The following is a 22,528-nucleotide window of genomic DNA, read 5'->3' as shown; positions in this document are numbered from 1 at the left end:
GGAGGCCGGGGGGCGGGTCCCGCAACGGCCCCGCCCACAGCGCGTGCGCGGGTCACGTGGGGGCGCGGCCCGTTGTAGCTGCGGCGGCGGCGACGGGGTGGTGGCCGAGCGTCTTTGGTGGGACCGGCTCCGAGACTGCGTCGCCCTTGCAGGTACCGCGCCCCCCACGCCAGGCCCTGGGCCCCAGACCCTCCTGGTTTCCCTCGGCGCCCACTGGGACTTCGGCCCGGCGCCTCCTTCTGCGCCCCACCACGCCCCCCTGGACTAGTGCCCTCAGCGCCGAGACACCCAGGCCTCCCGGACCCTTTCGTCCCTCCCTTTCCTCGGACCCCGCCCCCAGCTTCCCTCCTTCCAGAGTGTCCCCCAAGAGCGCCCCTTCCACAGCTCCATCCCGGCGTTGCACCCACACAGGACTCCCTTTTCTGGGCCCGCCCCTCCCCCAGGACCCGGCCGACCTGGGGCCCCAGCCACCCCGAGCGCGGGTCCCACTCTTTCCCAGACCTGACCCAGGTGCTCCGCACGAGGCTCTGAAGATCACCCCTTTGTGCTTTATTGTCGTTTCCAAAGGACTTGGTCTGAGTGGGATTCGTTGTCGTCGTCTTTGTTCTGAAGTAGAAGTAATTCAGAATAAGGGAGCTCTTGGAGAAAGGGCCCCACCAGTTCCCCAGCGGCGGTCATTTGTTCGGCCCTGCCCGGTGCTGGAGGGGAAGGGTTCTGGAGACCAGGGAGGCTGTCGCTGTTCCCAATGAACGTGCAGCCCAGACACAGACCGGCGCTTGAAGCCAAAGTCAGCGGCCCTCTCGGTGATGCTAGCAAGATGCCTGCCTGGGGGTCTTACAGTGGGCGTCGCCAGCCAGGGCTCAGGACTTTGGTAGACCTTGATCTGAATTCCCACAGCCCAATTCTTCACTTTACCTCGGCAAGCCTCAGTTTCCCCGTCTGTAAACTGGGAACGATTAAAACTCTGCCTCGTAAGGTTGATGAGAGGGCAAGTACAATGATGGGAATAAAGCACTTAGTGGAGTCTTTTGCATAAAGCCAGCTCTCAGTTTTAACCCTGAGCACTACAAATAGACAAGAGCTAACGTTGAACACTGAACTATAGTGGCTAATAGCCAAAGTTTATGGAGCAGTTATGTTCTGGGCTCTGTTCTGAGTGCTTTTTACATATGATCTACTTTAATTCTCATTATAATCTTAGGCAGGAGCTATTAGCCCCGTGTTTACAGGTGATGTAAGGAAAGCTCAGGTGAAGTAATGTCACCTTCACCCAAGACACACAGCTCTTATATGGGGAGCGTGGATTCGAATCCAGGATGTCTATATTCAAAGTCTGTGGTTATAATCACTACAGTAATGTTCCAGGGGCATAGAGTTCAACAAATTGGTATTTTTTTTAGCAGATTTTTTCTTTTTGAGATAAAATTCACATAACATAAAATTCACCATTTTAGCCATTTAAACATGTACTGCTCATAGCAGCATATTCATGGTGTACAGTCCTCACCACTATTTAATTCCAGAACATTCTTATCATCCCCCAAAGAAATCCCACCCCATTAGCAGTCGCTCCCCATTTCCCACTCCCCCTGTGGCAGCCCTAATCTACTTTCTGTCTCTGGATTTGCCTTTTCTGGACATTTCATATACGTAGAATCCCATGATGTGTCTCCTTTTGTCTGGCTTCTTTTGCTCAGCATACTGTTCTCAAGGTTTGTCCATGGCATAGCATGTATCCATACTTCATTCTTTTTATTGCTGAATAGTATTCCATTTTGTGGATAGACCACATTTTGTTTATCCATTCCTCTGTTGTTGGACATTTGGGTTGTTTCCACTTTTTAGCTCGTGAATAATGCTGCTATGAACACAGCTGTACAAGTTTTTGTGTGAGCCTAAGTCTTCGGTTATCTTGGGTCTATATCTAGGAGAAGATGCTATTATTATTTTAATTCCCACTGCACAAAGGGAGACCTGAACCTGAGGGTTATCGGATCTTGGATGAGAACTCCCGTGTTCTGCTCTTTCCATGCAATTCATGGTAGTGGTATACTGAAACTTGGCAAAGGAAGGTAAGGAAATTCCAGAAAGTCATGATACACCAATAATAACTTCGTCAAAGTGCTGATGCAAAGTTTGAGAAGCTTCTCAAGTTTTCTCTCCCCGAGAGGGAAGTTTGAACTTTGAACACAAAGCATTATTTGCTTCTGTTTGTTAAATAAATGTCATATACCTGGCACCATGCCAGGTGCTGAGGAGGAATAGTAAAGATGGATGTGATCCCAGCCTCACACCATCACAAGGCTGTGGGAGGATTAAAGAGTTAAATCTGAAAAACAAAACTGTAAAAAAAATTTTGGAAAATAATATGGGAAAATATCTTTATGACTTGGGACTAGGATGGAATTTCTGAAATAAAACATGACAAGCACAAACCATGCGGGGAGAAGATAGATAAATTTGACTACATTAATATTAAGACATTCAGTTCATCAAAGTCACTATAAAGAGACAAAGCATACAGAGAACTAGTATCTACAATATGGAAAGAATTCTTATAACTCTGAAAGAAAAAGAAGACAACACGTCAAAAGCTAGGAACAGGCATTTCATAGATGAGAAAACACAAACAGCACATAAACATCAAAGGAGTGCCAGTCAGCCTTATTAGTAGTCAGGAAATGCCAGTGAAAACCATGGTGAGATCCCATTTCACAGCCAGCCTTTGGCAGGAAGTGAACTGGTGGACGTTGCCAGCCATCGAGAGGAGACAGCATGCGCTCACACTTGCTGCTGGTGGGCGTGTAAATCGGTGCAGCCGCTTTGGCAACATCTCGCTGTATGCCTGGATGCCCTGTGGCCCAGCAGTTCGACTCATAGGCCTATCCCTTTGAGGAACTCTTGTACACGTGCCTAGGAGACATGCACGAGAAGGTTCATGGCAGTGCCGTTCATAATTGTAAAGTGAAAACCAACGAGAACAACCCATCAGCAGTAGAATGGTTATATGCATTGTGTGTCTGTACCGTGAGGTAGCGTGGCAGTGAGAGTATATGGCCTACAGCTACGGAGGCGTGGGTGAGTCTCAAAGACAGCGCTGAGTGAAAGAAGGCACCAAAGCATACCGAAGGGGTTTGATTCCTTTATGTAAAGGTCAGAACCAGGGAAAACGGAATATTTCAGAATCCACGCTGCAGTAATAGTACAACTATTAAAAAAAAAAAAAAGGGAATATTACATCAGAATTTAGGAGATTGATTACCCGCCCCCCGACCCCAGGTGGCAGAAGGGGATGTGACCAGGGAGGAAGCATCGGGGCTTCCAAGACTGCTTTGATTTGTGAAGTAGGGTGTCTGTGCGGGTGTTTTGTTCATTACTCTTTGAACTGTGCATAATAGGTTTTACAACTTTTGTGTACATTTTCCAGTTTTCTTAAATTACAGAAAAATTAGTTTTAGATATATTTCCTGCCCTCGAGAGGCCTGTGTTCTAGTTGAGGAACCAAGATAGAGTCCAGTTACTGCACTGCTCCGCATTCTGTTTAAGTGTTTAAGTGTCACGTGGGGGAGAGAGACGGAGGGGAACTCATGCTGGTGGGTGTGGAGACCTGGGAAGGGAAAGGAAGAGGGGCGTGGGCCTCCCGTCCATGGGTCCATCCCCAGGGCTGGCGTGTCGTGGTGCTTGTCTGCGGGTCCTGGGACTGAGCTGGGGAGAAGGGATGGGACTTGAGCTGGGCTTGCGAGGAGAGACAGGATGGGAGTGCTGAGAGCAAGGGTCTGAGTGAAGTGAGATTTCTATTAAAAAAAGGTTTAAAGTCCTAACCCTGCAGCCTTACTGGAAAGTGCCGGCTGTTGACGGGGGTGGTGAGGACGGCCTCAGCCAGTCGAAGATCTGAGGAGCCTCTGAGGATACTTTCTGCTTCCTGAATACACTGGAAGGTTTTGGTTTGAGGGATGTTTCAGGATTTGCAACTTGTCTCTATACTGTCTTAAAAACTAGACTGGCAGTCTGTCCGTCCCTCCATCTTAATTTCCTATGACTGCTGTAACAAAGTGCTACAAGCTCAGTGCCTTAAAACAAGGCATAGTTATTCTCTTACAGTTCTGGAGGTCAGAAGTCTCAAGTCAGTCCCACTGGACTAAAGCCAGGGTGTCAGCACGGTTGTGTCGCTCGGGGAGGCTCTGGGGAGAGTCCGTATCCTGGCCTTTGTCAGATTCTGGAGGTGCCTGCCTTCCTTGACCTGTGACCCCTCTCTGCATCTTCAGTCCAGCAGCCTCTGGTCTTCAAATCTCCCTCGTGCTCTCTGACCTCTGCTTCTTTGTCACAACTCCTTCTCTGATTCTGACCCTTCTGCCTCCATCTAATAAGGACACGTGTGATCACGTTGGACCCACCTGGATAATGCAGGATCTTCTCCCCATCTCAAGATCCTTAATCTTCAAAGTCCCCTTGCTACACGAGGTGACATGTTTATGAGTTTTGAGGATTAGGGTGTGGGCATATGGGAGGGCCATTATCTACCCACCCCACTACCTTTTGTTTGGTGGTGTTTTAATTGTCTTTTTTCCATCATACTTGCTTTATTTTCTTTGAAAACATTTTGGACAATCTGTCTTATGTTCTTGTAGCATCACCCCCAGGTAGCATTCATTTGGATAGCCTGGGGATGCCTGTGTTTCAGCCAAGACACTGCTCCCAGAGCTCTTTGATTCCCGAAGGGTTTTGTATTAGGTCTGATCGCCTTTTTCACGGTGATGTCGAGTCAGCTAAACTGTAGGTCAGGATAATGTTACAGGCACAGCAGCCGCGCTTTGAAGACGTGACTTTGCTCCTGGAGTCTCGACTATAGTTTTCCCATGATGCCTTCATAGTTGTGATGTTACCTCAAAGGGGTTTTTTAGGCTCTTTTGGAGCAGTTTTGGGTTTATAATAAACTCGATAGGAAGGTACGGAGACCCCATGTGCCCCCTACTCCGGCACGTGCGGAGCCTCCCGTGTATCAGCGTCACTGGCCAGTGGTGCCATTTCTGCCGAGGGTGCGTCTACCCTGACACGTCATAATCACTCAGACTCCGTAGCTTACCTAAGGGTCCTTTAGCCCTGATGAGTATTGCCCTGGAGAAGTAGAAAATGCCTAGAAGACAGTAGGGAATTGCACTGCGTTTCCTATTTCGGGGACAGTTCTGACTGTTTGCCTCTGTTGTTCGCTGATGTCTTAGTTTCCGTAGAGGCAAGAAAACAAAGCTTTATAATAACTTGTACAGGTAGGGTGTACAGGGACCAGGATTTTACTGTGTTTCAGTGTTGCTTTCTAAGTAATGGATTTCTCTAGGTTTTAGACTAGTACCTATCCACAGAACAATGAACTAGTCAAAGCCCCAAAGCAAGTGAAGAGCAGCCTGCTATCTGTGCGTGCCTTGGTAGGCTTCTCGACCTAAGTGTGTAGGAAACCCCTTTAAAACTGCTTCCACGAGCTTTCCTAGAACTGAATGGCTTTGGGGGGAGTCCTGATTTCTTCCTCCATTAGAAAGACATTATTTTCCATCAGCTACTTACCGATGGGGAGAGGATTAAGAGGATGTCGGGCATGTAGAATTTCCAGTCCTTTGCCATTTATGGTCCATCGAGGTGTGAGCAAATGGGTGAAAATATCTGGTGTGTCTGAGGAGCGGCAGGGAGTCGGTCACAAAGCTGCGTGCTCTCCGTCTAGCTTTGCTTCGTCCCCGTCTGGATGGACCAGGGCCCAGGCCGCCTGACTTCCTGCCCGCAAGGCCACTGCCCCTCCACCGCCGCCAGCTGCCTTTTGCGCTAAACTTGATGAGCTCCTGCCTTTGGCCCAACGTTTCTGTGTGGCATAAAGGCATCTCACAGCCTGGGCTCCCCTCCCGGCCCTGTTTCCACCCCTGGGTGCGCATCCCGTGCTGTGAGCTCGTTGCTGTTGTCACCATTTCCCGGCAGGCTGGGCTGTTCCTGGGCACGTCTCGCCCCTGCCCTCCTCCCTGGGGAATCGCTCTGTTGAGAGACCCAGCACGGGTCCTCGGCGTCCCACACTTACTGCTTTCTTCATTGCTGTTCTAGTAGTTTGTAGACTTTCCTACAGCCTAGTGACCGTGCGTGTTTAGACTTCTTGGCTGCATCATTTATTATTCATAACTAAATTGGCTTTTGAATTTATCAGTCTTTTGTGAGTTTGGTTGGCGTGAGTCAAGTCTGTCCACGTTGAGCTGCCTCTGGGGAACGATGAGATGCATCTCAGACCTAGAATGCCGTCAGCCCTCTGATGATCCGCGATTAAAAATAAAATCCAGCAATGATAATCAACGTGTAAGGTAGCTGTCTGTGACGGAATTGCAATTTAAAATACCGTGACGGTCGCCCCTGACTGGTGGTGCCAGGGTATCCAGTGGGTGGAGTTGAGAAGCGGGGTTGGAGGCCCTGGCACCGCTGGTCTCTGCTCCCCTCCGATGCCTGTACAGCTCCTGCTGGGCCTGCGCAGGACGACGCTGGGGGCCTTGCCCACGAGGGGTTTCTCTTTGTAAAGGATCGCAGGTGTTGGTGGTCCCCTCCCCGCGGGACGGGACTGAGCTGAGCTAGGCTGGGTGGTGCGATTTCATGCAGCAGCTGGTCTGGGCGCTCCTGTCCGTCCGCGCCACGGGTTGTGTGAGGTGCTGGAGGGGTGTGTGGGGAGATGCGGCCCCCCAGGGAACGCAGCCTTGGGTGGGGGGTTTCAAAACCGAAACAGGCACCAGGCGGTGTCTAGGGCGGAGGGAGAGGGGAAAGGTGGCACTGGCGTTTCCTTCCGTCTCCGTATCCGTAAGCCCCCGGCCCCAGGCAGGCTGGAAGGGGCCATTCCTCCCTGCTGTTGCCGCCAGCCCAGGACCCACGTGCTCAGGTGGGCAGCCGGGATCTGCCTGGAGTGTGGAACAGGTGCTGCGGCCGAGCGGAGGGTCTAGTGCTCTGTGGCTGGAGCGAGCACAGTGGTTTGCAGAGAGGAGGATGAGGTCCGGGGAAGCCCAGCAGATGCCCGGGACAGGTCGGGGGCAGGGCGTATGCTTGCCGTCCTGGGTCTCCCTCCAAGCTGTCTGGACAGATTTTGTCCTGTGTGACGAAATGTTCCTTAAGGAACAAGGTGCAGGAGCCGGGATGCCTCCCAGCCCAGCCTTCCACCAGACGGGCACTGGCGGCGCCTGCCTTTTTCCCAGACCAGGGGATGTGTCGCTGCCTGCGCAGGGAATCACGGCACGAGAGTTGTTCCGTTTCCTTAACTTTTAAAACGCTTTGGTCGTAGTTTTATATAAACTTATCCCAGCTGAGCTGTGAAGGAGAGGCATTTGTTTCCTGTTGGTTTTTGTTCACAGCTTGTCCTGAAGAGAAGACAGAGCAGTGTATTCCTGAAGGCCCAGGGCTGGCAGAGGAGGTAAGAGGAAACCACGGGTACTTAATGACTTGAGCAGAAAAATCGGGGAACTCGGTCGCAGTCAGGCTTCTTTTGCTGAAGTTTTTCCTTCTGAGATGTTCAATTCTTGAAAAAAATGATGTTTGAGAGGGTTGAAGTTCCCTTTACACAGCTTCCCCTTGGGATGAGTCATTCTCTGAGGCATACCTGACCTTTTTAACTGGAACCCTATTACAGACACTCCTGCAATTCATTTTCTCACAAGTATTTCTTTGGCTACGATCCATTAGTCCTTGATACATGGTTTTCAGTTTTTCATTGAAAACACTGTTTTAACATTTTAGATGTATGCCCACCTGTTATTTTGAAGAATAGATTTAATGTTCCAAGTATCTAGTTTCTTGGTCATAGTTTTGTTATTTCGAATTTTATCACATTTTGTTTGAAAAGTACTGGTGCATACAAGTATTATGTTTCACATTTGCTTTCTTCATGGCCTAGTATTTGATTAATTATGACAAAAGGCACGTGTCCACTTTAAAAAGTTATCTCAGGAACTCCTAACTTAGGGTGGTTGGGTTTGGATTCTCAGTTTTTATAAAGTTCTTCCTTGTAAGAAGCTAATGTTTTGGCTGTTGCTCTGGGAATCGAATTAGCGCCATTCGGGGACGGCAGCCAGTGTGAGTGTGCTCAGTGCCCGGCAGGGGCCTCTGCGGCCGGCGCCTGCCTCCTCAGGAGGGGGCCGTGTGTTGAGCTGGTGCAGCAGCGGGGACCCTTGGAGGGGGTGACACGTCACTACCTCATCGCTAGCATCCGGAAGCTTTGAGAGGCGCTCATGCACAGCAGAAAAGGGGTGAACACGTTTAAGGTGGATGACCGTGACTGTGAGCGTCTTTCAGAGGATTTGGAGCAGTGCCCGGAGCGTACGGCCTTAGTGGGGCGGACGGACCAGAAAAAGAAAGCATCTTCAGCCCAGACTGCATTGATCTTGACAGTTCATGTTTTAGGGAATCTCAGCCAGTGTGGTGCATGAAGAAGCATTACCCCAGAGGAGCATGTAATTGTTTTTATCTTATTAAGTAATTGGTTTGTGTGCTTAATCAAGTTTATAATGTTTTCTTTTCTTGACCAATCTTGGCATCCTTGTCGTAGGAGGTAAGTTTCTCTGAACAGAACCCCAAAGTGTACAGCACTTTACTTACTGGAAGTAAGGTGGCCCCTTCGGTCATTCCCTGTATTGCTATTTGAGAAGGGCGTTTCTTTAACTTACTTAGCGCCACACCCATTTAGATTTACAGTAGGAGTGGAAATTTTAACGTTTGAGGGGTTACATCCTCATTGTGAGGCATTTAGGAATCCTGCTGCCTATTTCTTTCAGTTTTCTGTCATATTTCTTTTGTATGTTTTGTTGGTTTGTAATTTGGGCTGCACACTCAGGTGCATACTCAACACACACATAGATATCGATGTATACATATTTATATTCAGTAGTTTTTTCGTTATTTTATGTGCCTGTTACCACAGTGTGATATCATTCTTACATTGTGTTCCATTCCAGAGGTTAACTTGTTTTCTCCACGCTGCAAACCTTGGTTGAGCTCAAATTGCATTGCGGTCGAGTGGGAAGGAATTCACTTATTCTTCCTTAAGCTTATGCCAACTTTTGCTGCTATTGTCAGGGATTTTTCTTAGTTTCAGGATTTATTTTTTCCCTATTCTAATGCAGTTTCTATGAAAGGGGCCACTTCCAGAAGTTTTATATAAATGTTTGTTTGGCTTAAATCTATTTTCTTTTATTAATATACAATAAATGCTGTATCCTTGTGTTTGTGCATATCAGAGCTCCCTGGAATTTAATTGTGGTCTGTTCTGATCTTCTTGATGTTTGACCCTCACTTGATAGCACACAGTTGGCTCAGGCCTCAGTGGCTTCCTGGGTCTAGTCCAGGATGAAGTTCATCAGCCTTGGTCGTGCCCGGGCTTTCTCTTCCTTTCTGAGCACAGGCGTACATACACCAGTTCGTATGGCATTTAAAGTTGTTTTGTTAAATGTTCGTCTCTTCTTCTAGGTAGTTATTTACTTCATCTTTGAGTCCGTAGCATCTGTCACGGTACATGGCACATAATAGGTGCGTCGCGATGCTTGCTGTGTGAATACTCACAAGAATTGAATTGGGCTTTTCTTTCCCCAAACGTTAAGGGGCCAGGGAAAGGTAGTGGTGTGCCAGTGACATCAGCACAGTGGAGCGTGCTTATGCAGTATCGTTTGAGAAAACAATTCTTCAAGTTTGGGGAGTATCTCTTTTTAAATATACATTTATGAATATTATTTATACATAATCTAATTTATGTTTATTTGATGTTAAAGTTTATTAGAGCTTAGTTTTGTCACAAATGGGTTGTAAGGTCTTTGAGGCCAAGGCCCTGTCTTAATATTGCCTCTGTTTCTTCTCCTCTGTCTCTCCAGGGATAGTAGGCCCTCCGCGCTTGCCGGTTTTGAATACATATAAATTCAGTAAAAGAAAGAAACATACCTCTCAGCTGTTACGTGAATTAAAAGCTCTGTGTCTGCCGCTGTGCTGGACCAGGAGCTTTTTCTGGCATAGGGCATGTTGTGTTTATCCCCGTAGCCACAACATTTAGCGCCGCAGTGCCTGGATTTTAGTAGGAATTTGGTAACTCTTGATAACTATGTTGACTAATCTTCTTGGAAGGAAAGAACTTTATAAGCTACAGATGTTAAATAATGAGATCATAAGTTGTCTGGATCCATGGGCTATGTGCATCTGAACGGTTACTGTTATTGAATGCAAAATTGTTAAGCTCTGATGTCCTCGGATTCCTTTCTTCCCGCGCACTGTGCATGTTCCTTTAACTTACTAAGCAGAGGCCACCTCTCTCTCGCTGCCCTCCCTTGCAGGCTGCCATGGCTGCCGTCGACAGCTTCTACCTCTTGTACAGGGAAATCGCCAGGTCCTGCAACTGCTACATGGAAGCCCTCGCCTTGGTTGGAGCCTGGTACACGGCCAGAAAGAGCATCACCGTCGTCTGTGACTTCTACAGCCTCATCAGGCTGCATTTCATCCCGCGCCTGGTGAGCAGAGCAGACCTGATCAAGCAGTATGGAAGATGGGCAGTCGTGAGTGGTAAGAGATGAGTTTTCAGTTCTTGCCTAATCTAAAAATGAAATCATCTTTCCTGTTTAATCTGTGTTTTAGGTTGGATGCATCATTCCTGGAGTTACTGAATTTGATGTAATGTTTTCATGGGATAAAAAAATAAAACTACTCTGTTACGATTATGTGCGCATTTCTTACCGCCCTCGTCCTGGAAGAATTTCCCTGTGATTTCTGTGCTTCTCATTCTGCCCCTCCTGTTCCCAGTCCAGCTCCAGCCCCACCTTCCTAGCCTTTGCTTTTCCTTTTTGCTCTCTGTTTTCAAAGTGTCCTTACAAACTGGTACCACTTTCAGAAACACTTCCCTGATTTTAAATTTCATCTTAATTTACCATTGTTTCCCAGGAAAGTACCCCCTGGCACTCATTCAAGCCAGATGAGAGTTTGAAAACAGTTTCCCACTGAGTCTCACAGTCAACTTGGTGAATGTAAAACAGCTCTTCCTCTGCCTGTCAGAGTGTCTGGGCGAGTATTTGACTAGCTTGTGTCATGGATTTGACCTTGTGCTTGACTGATCACTTACAGAACTCGGTTTATTTCTACTGTGAATCCTTCTCTGATTAAACCCGGACACAGTGTATTTAAAGTCCATTTTAAAGGTCACACTGAGAAACGAGTTTGCTCTCTTGTCCCCGCTTGTACTGTAGGCGCAACAGATGGGATCGGAAGGGCCTACGCAGAGGAGTTGGCCAGCCGTGGGCTCAACATCGTCCTGATCAGTCGGAACCAAGAGAAGCTGCAGACGGTCGCTAAAGACATAGCTGACACCTACAAAGTGGAGACTGACGTCATTGTCGCGGACTTCAGCAATGGCCGCGAGATCTACGGCCTGATTCGGGAAGCCCTGAAGGACAGAGACGTTGGCATCCTGGTGAACAACGTGGGCGTGTTCTACCCCTACCCGCAGTACTTCACACAGGTCTCGGAGGACACGCTCTGGGACATCGTCAACGTGAACGTTGCCGCCGCCAGTCTGATGGTGCACATAGTGTTACCCGGGATGGTGGAGAGGAAGAAAGGGGCCATCGTCACCATCTCCTCCGGCTCCTGCTGCAAGCCAACCCCGCAGCTGGCGGCGTTTTCTGCGTCTAAGGTAACGCGTCCCCAGTTGGAAAGTGAAATCACCATGCAGGACAATGTTTATCACGATGGTTTGGTCCAGTTTGTTGAGCTCTTTGTCAGCAGCTCGTGTTTGCTTGTGCTGTATTTTTTTTCCCTGAAATGACCATTAAGTCTTTTTTTTCTCCTGAATTTCTTCCGAGTTCCTGAAAAATTAGGTCTTTTCCCCTCCTGTTTCAACAGGCTTACTTAGACCACTTCAGCAGAGCATTGCAGTATGAATATGCTTCCAAAGGAATTTTCGTACAGAGTCTAATCCCGTTCTACGTAGCTACCAACGTGTCCACCCCTGGCAGCTTTCTGCACAAGTGCCCGTGGTTGGTGCCTTCGCCACAAGTGTACGCACATCATGCTGTTTCTACCCTTGGCATTTCAAAAAGGACCACAGGATACTGGTCCCATTCCATCCAGGTAACAGTGTGCGCTCAGCTCTCGTAATTAGGTTAATGCATCCTAAACCTTTTTAAAATGACATTTGGGAATCTGATTGAAGCATGATGCTGAAAGATGAGGATTGTGAATTCTGGTTCTCAACCTTAGAGTGCTCCGGTTTAAGGATCCAGCTCACGTTCTTTGAGTTCCTTTCCATCTTCTCCATTCCCGTTTGTTTCTTACCTTTTTAAGTCCCGCCTGTCTCAGTCTCTGGGGAGCGCATGGCATTTGTGTTTTCAGCACTGTGCACTTTTCCGATGAGCTGGATGTGTACCCTCGCTGTGGACGTCCTCCCCTCAGCTCGTTGTTCCCAAGTCCTACTGAGCCGGGTCCCCGGGGAGGCTACTCTGTATCACATTGGTCAGGAGCAGGCCTGGACACACGGGTCAGGATCCCCGAAGGCGCCCAGAGCCTTGCAGAACCAGACCCCCCCCACCCCGGCTTTTCCGCAGTTCCCGGTGCCTGGACACTTGGCATCCCTTTCCTGTTACTGCTGTTATCTCAACAGGCGGATGAGTCAGCCTCCGGAGCTGATCCGTCAGTACCCAGAGGATGAAATTCTCTCCTCTTCCATTAGCTCTTTCCCTCCCACTGCCCAGTGTGCTGAAACCTCCCTGGGACAAGCCAATGAGTCTCCGCCTGCCCGTCCTTAGGAAACGGGCAGAATCCATCTTGATGCTGGTCCCCCCTGTAGTGGACAAGAGGTCATGAGAGGAGATTTAAAACAAACAGATTTCTAGATGCTGCTTCACTCTCCACTCAATAAACACTGAAAATAAAATGCCCTTTGGAGGGGCATCCGATTACCTAGCCTGTGTCAGGCGCCCCCATGTTTCAGTGTGACCCTCCTTACAGAGTCCTCCTAAGGGACCATATATTGCCTTCTTTCATCTCCTTGGATTTTAGAGCCTTTTGCTTTAGGACAGTGGCCCCAAGGAGGAGTATTTGGGTATTTTTTTCCATGAAATCCTGACTCTTTAAAGAGGTCCAAAGAGACCTTGGTCATTTTCACAGGTAGTTACTTACGGCTCCAGGCCAAACACGGGACCCTTGTCTCCAAGGTGGCTAAGCTGAAGCTTCTGTGGAACCTGCTGGGAACACCTGCACCTCTGGGACCCTCACCCCACAGTTCATCGTGCTGGGACCCCCTCCTTGTTCACTGTGGTTCCTGGAATAGCAGAGTGACCTGGGTCTGTTTCTTAAGGAGTGACCTGTATTATTACACCTCTGGTCAAGGCTAGAACATCAGCACCTGCCAGGGGCCCATCATCTCCCCTCCTTCACACACAAGGTGTTAAACTTTTGCTCGGTCTCGGACAGATCCGTCAGTGTTGCGCAGGGCTTCTCCACCTGAGCACTAGTGGCGTAGAGGTTGGTTCGTTCCTTGTTGTGGGACCTTCCTGTGCGCTGTACGATGCTCACAGCGTCCTGGACCTCTGCCCACGAGATGCCGGTAGCACCACCACCCCACTTGTGACAGCTAATACTGTTTCTGAACCTTGCCGAATGTCCCCTGTGGGGACGTGGCCCTGGAGACCCCCTGGAGCAGAGCAGCATCAGCGGACATCCTCCCTGTATCCCCGAGGCTTCCACATCACACCTCAAGACACTCTCTCAGGGTCCTGGTGTTTTTGACTCAGTGCGTTTGTTTAACTTAGCACCACTCTGCCCCTCAGTCCCCAGTTTTCTCACACAGTACTAAGCACGTATGCAGTTTTCTCTTTCACCTGCCTTTTATTCCTGGGCTGATTTGTAATTCTTATCCACATTCCATACTATTCATGTCACATTAAGTAAAGATGAAATCGTATCACTGCGTGTAGGTCTGTCCCGCCTCATTAGAGAAAGGGGGCGGGTGGGCGGTGATCACATTTCTGTTCCCCAGAGAGTCTAGCATACGGTCTTATACAAAAGTAGGTGCTCAGTGCAGTAGCACCTAAGGTTTTTCCCTTTTTTGTATTTAATGGGATTGGTGATGTTTGTTGGTTTAAACGATTGCTGATCTGTGCGTTCTGTTGTCGATGACTTTGGGTTCTAACCTTACAGTCTTTTTCTCTTTCATTTTTAGTTTCTTTTTGCACAGTATATGCCTGAATGGCTCTGGGTGTGGGGAGCAAATATTCTCAATCGTTCCCTACGTAAGGAGGCCTTATCCTGCAAAGCGTGAAGCTGGCTGATGGTTGGGAAGTGTTGCCAACTCGGGGAACCTGCAGCATTCTACATTTGGAAGAACACATGTAATTTATCTTCTGCATTTTCTTTCTACTGATCATTTAGCATACTGTTGACTCATCGTTTGCAAAATAAACATAACACTTTTAAGAATGCTGTGGAAAAGCCTCAAGGGCCGCTTGGAAGGCACAGAGTAAACAACGACCACCACACAAGAACCATGAGGCAACCTAAATTTTGATGCTTTTTTTTTTTTTTTTTAAGCTGTTCGAAAGCTGTGTGATTTATGTTGTTCTAAGAGCTACTCGCAGTCTGATATTGAAATATGATGTGACTTGTCAGCTCTTACAGTTTCGCGTGTTGTTTCTTAAGGGAAATTATTTCAGTAGATGAATTATAGTATTGGTTTTCAAATGTTCATCAGGAAAAACTATTTAAAAGTGTTGTTTTCTAGGTCAGATTGCTGGTATAATTAGTGGAACTCTGTATTATATTGTGTAACTCTAGTTGTTCGGCTCTCTGTGTATGAAATGCTGCTCTTCAGCTGATGCTTCGTTAGAGAACCATATACGTGTGTATGTTGTGTGCATCTAGGCAACTTTATGTATGGGTAAGTTACTTTAAGAAAGATTTCTCGTCAAGATGGCTTAATGTGGAATCTTAAGGGTATTAAAATTCTAGATTTTTCCTTTTCATACTAAACAAGGCTACCCAATTTTGTGCTATAGATTTGCCAAGTATAATATTACTTACGACATTCTGTTTTTTTTAATCTACTAAGGAGTTAATTCATTCCTAGATTTGGACATGTAGTAATTGACCCTCAGTCATCCTCTGATTTATAATTACTGTGGATGAGTAATGACTTCTCAGCCTATGACCCATTTTATAACAAATTTAGCCCTTTAGAGCTTGTTTTACCTTGTCAAACACTTTGCTATGTAATATTAGTCCATTCCAGTGGCATTATTGGTGTAAACATCAAAGATTTATAGAATAGTAGTTAAAATATGGACAGATTATGTGTGTGTGATATGACATATTGTGTCTGTTGAAATAAGTTAGAAGCTCATTCTTGGTTCGTGTAATGGATTTATGCGTTACAGTGAATACTTCTATTGGTATGAAGATAATTACGCACAATCCACCACAATACGGGTTTGCACTGAAACCTACTGTGAAGTCTTTTTGGTTCAGGTCCTGTAAAGCCAGACATTTTTGAGAATCACATACGTAGTGCTTTGACAGTTGTAAATCACTGTACGAATATGATCGTATGTGCAAATTTGAAATTCACAGTTTAATATTGCAACATTGATGCAGAAACCGGTAAATTGAAATCAGGACTTTTATGAAATTTCTCCTGAGATAATATTCCATTACGAGTAGGCCTAAAGCATGCTTTTATGTTATGCCCACAATTTTGCCAGTGACATTGCCTTAGTATTTCCAGATCTGACTTGGACTCAAGATCAGAAGTTCAGTTCAGAGCTCTTCAACTTACAGATCAGGCCTTCATCACATAAGAGGAGGAACTTCAGGTGTGAAAATTTACACACTAGTGATACTACGTAGAACTGACCTTTCTACGATACTACTACGTAGAACTGTTTTGCTTCCAAGTTGGCTTGGAAACCTTTATTTTGTCATATTTGGCATTTCCCTACCCGACCATTTATGGTCATTAAGACTAGCGAAAATTTGACTTCATGCCACAGTGACTTGAACTTTAATTGACATATAATAAGAAGCAGCAACTTGATGTAAAAATACCGTATTTATATCTAAGGTGTTATGTGGTACAGCAGTGTCTTATATTTATAGATTAGGTGTTGGATCATTGTTATATGATGAGACTAAGTAAACCATGTCAGTGATGTTTTAAACTTCTCTCCTTGGCAGGACATATGTAAATATGCTGATTGGTGCAAAGTTCATGAAAGATCAAAACCAAGACTCTTCCTTAGGTTTTACCTTTCCCAGAGCTCATTTGAGAGTCATAATCGGACCACTGTAGATGGGGTTTCTTATTAAGAATGTGGGAAATAAGAACCTTTGAAAGAGTCTGTGGCCTGAAAACAACAATAAAAGCAGTTGCTTCTGCTTCCTTTGGAAGAGGTTTTGCTCCATATGTTTGTAAATTGGTTGTTTGGAAAGAGAGACACATTTTTTCCCCGTAGGAACAGTTATTTAACAGTTACAAAAAATTAATCTCTAAACACCTGTGATAGTAACTCATTAAAAGCTGGTAACTCAGTAAGAAAATTGCGCGTGTAACCACGTGTCTCATAAATCTTGTGAAACTACAGAGTTGATTTCTTGCTCTCATTCTCCTGATAGGTTGAATAAGATGAAGGCTGATTTGGATCACTGACATTGGCGATGTGGAGGTCACTGGTGCTTTTGTCATGATCCATTTTCATCGAGTGGTGGGGATGAAAGTCGTGGTGGGGATGAAAAGTAGTGGGTTCAAGAAAGAGTGGGAAGAAAAAGGGAGTCAGTGAGTAGAGACAGCTCTTTGGAGGAGTCTGTTTTGTTTTAACCTCAGTTACTTAAAATCTTGGCGCATTTGGGAACCAGAGGGTTAAGTGGTGTTCTCAGTGTTGACATTGTTTGCCCTGGGAAACTAGTCTCTCTGTGTCTCTGTCTCAGTATCGGCTCAGGCTGTTACTCTTTAAAATAGCACTCAGTGTTAATAAAGATTTACCTTCCCATGGAATTGTGAATGCTTTATTATATACGTGAAGGGTTAGTTTAGGAAGTTATTAGAACCTGGAGTGGTGGAAAACCGGTAGACCAGGATTCTGGGGCTCTCAGCCTTCCTTGGTCAATTTCCAGGCCACCTCCTGTCATGCCCCAGGCCCCCTGCAGTTTCTAGGGTTTTCAGGAGCTGGCAGCTGTCTCTCTTCCCCCGCTTCCGACTTCACTATCACGTGACAAGGATGTTTGCAATTTATCAGCCTACCTCTGTTCCTAACAGTTGGGCTTTGTATTCAATGGCATAGTGACCTAAAGGGCTGTTAAAAGAACCCTGAGTAGAACAGCACAGTTAAGTTTAAGATCAGGTACCTTACGTGGTGGCAGCAGGGAGTGCTTAATTTTGAGGATCTGCAAGTGCGAGGGTCAAGAATTCTCTGAAAGTTCCTAACATTGATGCGACCTGGGGCGGGGCGGGGGTGGGGGGAGAACTTAATCAGGTGTGAGTTGATCTAGTGTAACGACCGCATTTATTGAATGTGTGTCAAGCTCTGTATGTGTATGTTTCATTTAACCCTCATCCTATTAGGTAGGTATTCATATCTCTTTTTTGGATGAGGAAGGTGAGGTACAGAAGAGCTGAGGTACAACTTGCCGAAGATCACAAAGCCAGTCGGGGATTCTGTATTTAGCCACTATGTCAAATGAGTTTGGTTAAATATTCTTAAAGGGAAGATGCAGTGCTGTGGTTTCTAATATTGGGGCCATGCAGTATCTTCATGGTGCCGTGGAAAGTTCAAACAAGATGCAAGCAGTTTTGTCTCACTATATAGCACATCATTTGTCATCAGCGTTACGTAAAACAGGCTTTCAGTCCCCCAGTTGTGTCCAATGTCAAGTGTGGACCGGCTCAACATTTAGACACAAAACAGCCCGTGATCTCAATCACCCGGACATTTGGGGGGGGGGGGCGCGCTTCTAGAGTTCAACACATTAATCCTTGTTTCTTCAAAAGGGGTAGCCGCTTGGCGTCCGTGCTCCAGGCGAGGCCGCGAGGGGTTAGGAGTGGAGCGGACCGACTTGGGGCAGGGGTCTCGCCGGTCAGGGTGGGAGTCAGGGGAGGACTCGCATCCTCACGCCCTGAGCAAGCACTTCACCCGCCCGCGTCCCAGGTGCCGCGCGGGTAAAACGGGTAGCGGTTTGCAGGGGGCGCGCGCTGAACCTGGCTCTTGCTCCGGACACCAAAAGGCCCCAGGAGGAGAGCGCTGGAGTAGAAGCTTTCAGGGGCCGTTTCGCCATGGCTGTCCTCTGCAGGACCGAGCCCGGCCCGGGCCAGTGCAGGTTCCATGAGCTCCTGCCCTAAATCCCTACGCATCCCTCGCCGGCCCATTCTAACAGTCCTTTACCCGGACTCCGACCCGGTCCCGCCCCAGGGCCGCAAACTTCGCGAGACCTTCGTCTGTCCTCCCGGCCCGGCCCCGCGGTCCCCGGCGTCCAGAGCGCGCACGCAGGGCACGCACGGCCGCCGGGGCCGGCGCTCCAGGCCGTCGGTTTCTCCGCCCGGATCGCGCAGTATCGCGAGCGTTGGGAGTAAACACCCCGCATGGAGATCCGAGGCGTGTTCGCCGCGGAGGCGCCGTTATCCCGGGCCGGGCGGACCCGAGCTTGAGGCCGCCGCAGGTACGTCAGGCGGCCCGCTCCCCGGAGCCGCCGCCTCTCCGGACCCGCGCGGCCGCCCGCGCTCTCCGGCGTGCTCGAGGCCCCGAGGGCGGGGGTCTGCGCTGGCGGGGGCGGCGGGCGGCGGCGGGGCCTCGTTGCGCCCCGGGAACCGCTGGGCGCCGACTGGGCGGTGCGGGGGCGACGGTGCGGGGAGCGGGGAGGACGGGCGGCTTGACGCGCCGGTGCACTGCATGCCTGCCCGTGGGAGCCTCGCGGTCCCCTCCACTCGCCTCAGACCGGCCCGGCTCCCGGCTGGTGTCCCCGCCTGGCCCTCTCTGCGTGTTGACACTCTTCGGTAGCTTGTTCCATTTCACCGTTTTCTTTATCTGAAATACACTTTAACGGAGTCAAACCATATGCCTGGCCCTGGCCCTCCGCCTCCGAACAGACCGCAGTTTTCGGGTCTGTTCCCAGAGGGAGCTGGTATCAGATCTTAAGGGACCTCGGTTCTCTTCCCCGTCTCGGTCTGTACGCATTGCTCCACTGATTTTTCAAACATGCGGGGTAAGAAGCTCGTCGGCAAGTTGGGTTCGGGAGGCTCTGGTTGACTCTCAGAACAAGAATGCCTTTCAGACCTGTAGAATCTTAAAATCTTGCCTTGCCCTGTCCTGAATGTGCTGCGTGAGACGGTTATACACCGTCTACATTTGTTCATTAAGATGTTTACCCCTTGTTTGGGTTAGAGCCCCTGAGACTTATGGCCTGTTTGCCTATGCAGATTAAGTTAAATATTTACAGTTACTTTAGATTCTGAAGGACACTTCCAAGTGTCCTTTGCGAGTGGCTTAAGATTTGAGTTGAACTGGAGAATTTCGTTTCCTATGGCCCTTTAGTCTCGATTGTGCTGGTAAGTAGCGCTCTCACTTCGAGGTCTCAGTTTGCCTGAGTATAAAAATGAGGGGTTTGGAGAACAGTGACTCTTCCCAACCTTTAATCTGCAGCACCCATTTTATTTATATATTTTTTTAACGTGAGAGCTTTGTTAAGGTAAAGTTACATACCATAAAATTCAACTGCTTTAAGTGTACTTATTCAGTATTTGTTGGTAGTTGTTGTTTTAGTAAATTTGCAGAGTTCTGCAACCACCATAACCCAGTTTAAGGTGACATCCCCCAAAGATGGCTGGTGCCCATCTGCAGTCACTGCCTATTTCTTACGCCAGCTCCAGGCAACCACTAATCTATTTCCTGTCTCCTGAGATTTGTCTTTTCTGAATATTTCGTGTATTCAGGTGAGATCGTATGTGGTCATCGTGTCTGGCTTCGTTTGTTTCGCGTACTCTTTTCAGAGTTCATGTACATTGTACCCTGTATCAGTAAGTCATTCCTTTTTTTTAAACTGAAGTAGAGTTGATTTACAATGTTGTATTAGTTTCAGGTGCACAGCAGAGTGATTCATTTATACATATATATATTCTTTTTCAGATTCTTTTCCATTACAGGTGATTCCAAGATATTGAATATAGTTCCCTGTGCTATACAATGGGTCCTTGTTTATCTATTTTATATACAGTAGAGTGTATCTGATAATCCTAAACTCCTAGTTTATGCCTTCCCCCAATACTTCATTCCTTCTTATGGCCCAGGAATATCCCAGTGTATGGATATAACACATTTTGTTTATCCATTCATGCAGGACACTTTTTTGGGGGTGAGGGTGGGGCTGTGTGGCATGTGGGATCTTAGTTCCCGACCAGGGATCTTACCCGAGCCCCGTGCAGTGGAAGCGCGGAGTCTTAACCACTGGACGGCCAGGGCAGTCCCCTGGACACTTTTCTCAAATAAAATGTTACGTTTCCATGTATGATGCAGATGGCGAGAGCCCTTTTTGTTAGAGGTGGCAGCAGGGGTGGCGGGTGGGACTCTTGCCCATAAGCTGTCTCAATGGTGCTCCCCAAGTATCCTTTATATCCCTTATATTATAAGGCTTATAGTTATAATTGATTATAAGGCTTATAATCAAGAGTTGGTTGCGTCTATAAATAAAGAAATTCTGGTTCGGTTCTTGCAGAGCCTTAGAAGCACCTAGGGTCCTATGGGATCAAGCAGGCTCTCTTCTGAAGAGTCAGGAGGTTTTAGCGTTCCCTTCCCATCCACGTGTTGTTTGATCGCATTTTCTGTCGGTCTGGTGGTAGATAGTTCTTGCCCCGCCTGCTGCCTCTTTCATTTGTGTGGCAGCCACAGTAAGTGCCACAGATAGTGAGAGGCCGCAGGCCTGGGCAGACTACACATGGCTCCTAGCGTAGCGCTGTAAGTGGAGCTGGGGTGGGCGTGTGTTTGCATCTGCCCCCTGACACCAGGGGAGAGTTAAGGTACTGGTTATATTTTGGAACAACCTGGCAACTCCAGCCCTCGGTGACTTGAAATATTAAGAATGGGAGGCTGGACCTTGGTTTCTCAGTGTTTGGCCTGAGTCAGGTTAGGGAGACTGATTTCCTCCTCCCTGTGGCCTAATCGGTTTTGGCACGCTGAGAAATCTGTTAACTTGGTTTATTAATATTGAGAATGTCTTTTTGCTTAAGAAAATGAGTTTCAAGTAAAATGAGGAAAGTACTAGCCTTCTACGGGGCTGGCCAGTACTGGATGGCTGAAGGGTCAAGAGAAAAAGGAGACAGGAGCCACATCTGAGAAAGAATAGGCAATAAAAGCAGTGTGGACCATGATGGTCCTTCACTTGGGCACTCTTGACTCTTGGGACTGAATTGCTTGTGTTTTTCCCCCCTACGAAACCTACTAATGGACAGAATGTGCCAGAATGAATGGTTCAGTCAGGCTTAAGAATACACCTTTGTTTTGGCATGGTCTGGCATCTCTTAAATGTTAGCCTGCTAAACAATGGTAATACAGTCAAGTATGCAGTTAGTTACAAAAGTGGTATTTTTACAGTCAAATTTTAATTGAACTGAGTGGTATCCTTCCATAGCCTAAACAGTTCAATTTTCTCTGGATCTATTTCAGTAAAGGGTCATTAAAAAGCAAGGCACATCTTCATAATTAGACGACTATCAGGTGATACAAGTCATTTCCTCTCATCTGAATTGTGTTCTTTAATTATTTGCAAAGAAATCCTTTTGGATGTACTTGAGCTATACGGGGCATCATAATCCTAGTGATACCCTTTTATAATGCAAAGTAGAAGATTCTCAGAGCTGTAAGGAATGTTAGCTGTCACTTGCCCAAGTAATACATCTCCTCTACCTTGTCTCCCTTTTATACATATCTCATTAAATATTATTCCTGGCATTGTATTTTTTGAGCTGTTTATTTTACATTTAGCATTTAATGTCAAATATTTTTTGATTGTACCTTTATTGGAGGCATAATTATACTTATTTATGGAAAATCCATAATTTTGTAAATACCATCTTTTAGGGTGTACCTTTGTATGCAAAGATAACCAGGTCTTCTACGTTAAGAATTTATAGAAATTAAATCCAGTAAACACTTAGTGGATCCAGTAACAGCCCTAACCAGGCCCTATGAGTAAGTGATATTACAGATGATAAACTCGTTCAGAATGTACTAGCTAAAAGCATAGCCTTAAGCTAGAAGGTAGACACAGAGTTTTGAAAACAATTCCTAGGAAATAGATCCCTTTTAAGCGCTGCTATATGTACAAATAAAATTACATTTTTAACATACTTTGACTTTGTGCCGCTGTCTTACCAGAAAATTTGTTTTTCTATAAAATTTATTTTAAAAGATTTATTAAAGTATTTAAATAATATGTTTTATCTAATTTAAAAGTGTAACATGTGCTCTTTGTGAAAAGGTATGAATAGAATTAAGAACATAACTACCTGTAATCATAGTATCGG

General features: G+C 47.0%; 1 protein-coding gene across 4 annotated transcripts; it reads left to right on the top strand.

Moving 5' to 3' along the window:
• Window positions 1–52: 52 nt before the first annotated feature.
• Window positions 53–17,014, top strand: HSDL1 (hydroxysteroid dehydrogenase like 1). 4 transcript variants are annotated; one of them, XM_060289398.1, is made up of 6 exons: window positions 53–152; window positions 7,359–7,417; window positions 10,358–10,542; window positions 11,220–11,665; window positions 11,875–12,102; window positions 14,192–17,014. In XM_060289398.1, the coding sequence occupies exons 3-6, from the start codon at window positions 10,386–10,388 to the stop codon at window positions 14,288–14,290; spliced, it is 930 nt and encodes a 309-aa protein (XP_060145381.1). In that variant the 5' UTR covers window positions 53–152; window positions 7,359–7,417; window positions 10,358–10,385; the 3' UTR covers window positions 14,291–17,014. The 4 variants fall into 4 exon arrangements, with proteins under 4 accessions (XP_060145381.1, XP_030719067.1, XP_030719068.1 ...); XM_030863207.2 differs by having other exon boundaries at window positions 10,317–10,542; XM_030863208.2 differs by lacking the exon at window positions 7,359–7,417 and having other exon boundaries at window positions 56–152; window positions 10,317–10,542.
• The last annotated feature ends 5,514 nt before the right edge of the window (window positions 17,015–22,528 follow it).

Source organism: Globicephala melas, chromosome 19 (genome assembly GCF_963455315.2).
Source record: "Globicephala melas chromosome 19, mGloMel1.2, whole genome shotgun sequence".
In the NCBI taxonomy this organism is placed as follows: Eukaryota; Metazoa; Chordata; class Mammalia; order Artiodactyla; family Delphinidae; genus Globicephala; species Globicephala melas.
Note: the sequence above shows the minus strand (reverse complement) of the source record. Positions and strands in the feature narration are given on the sequence as shown.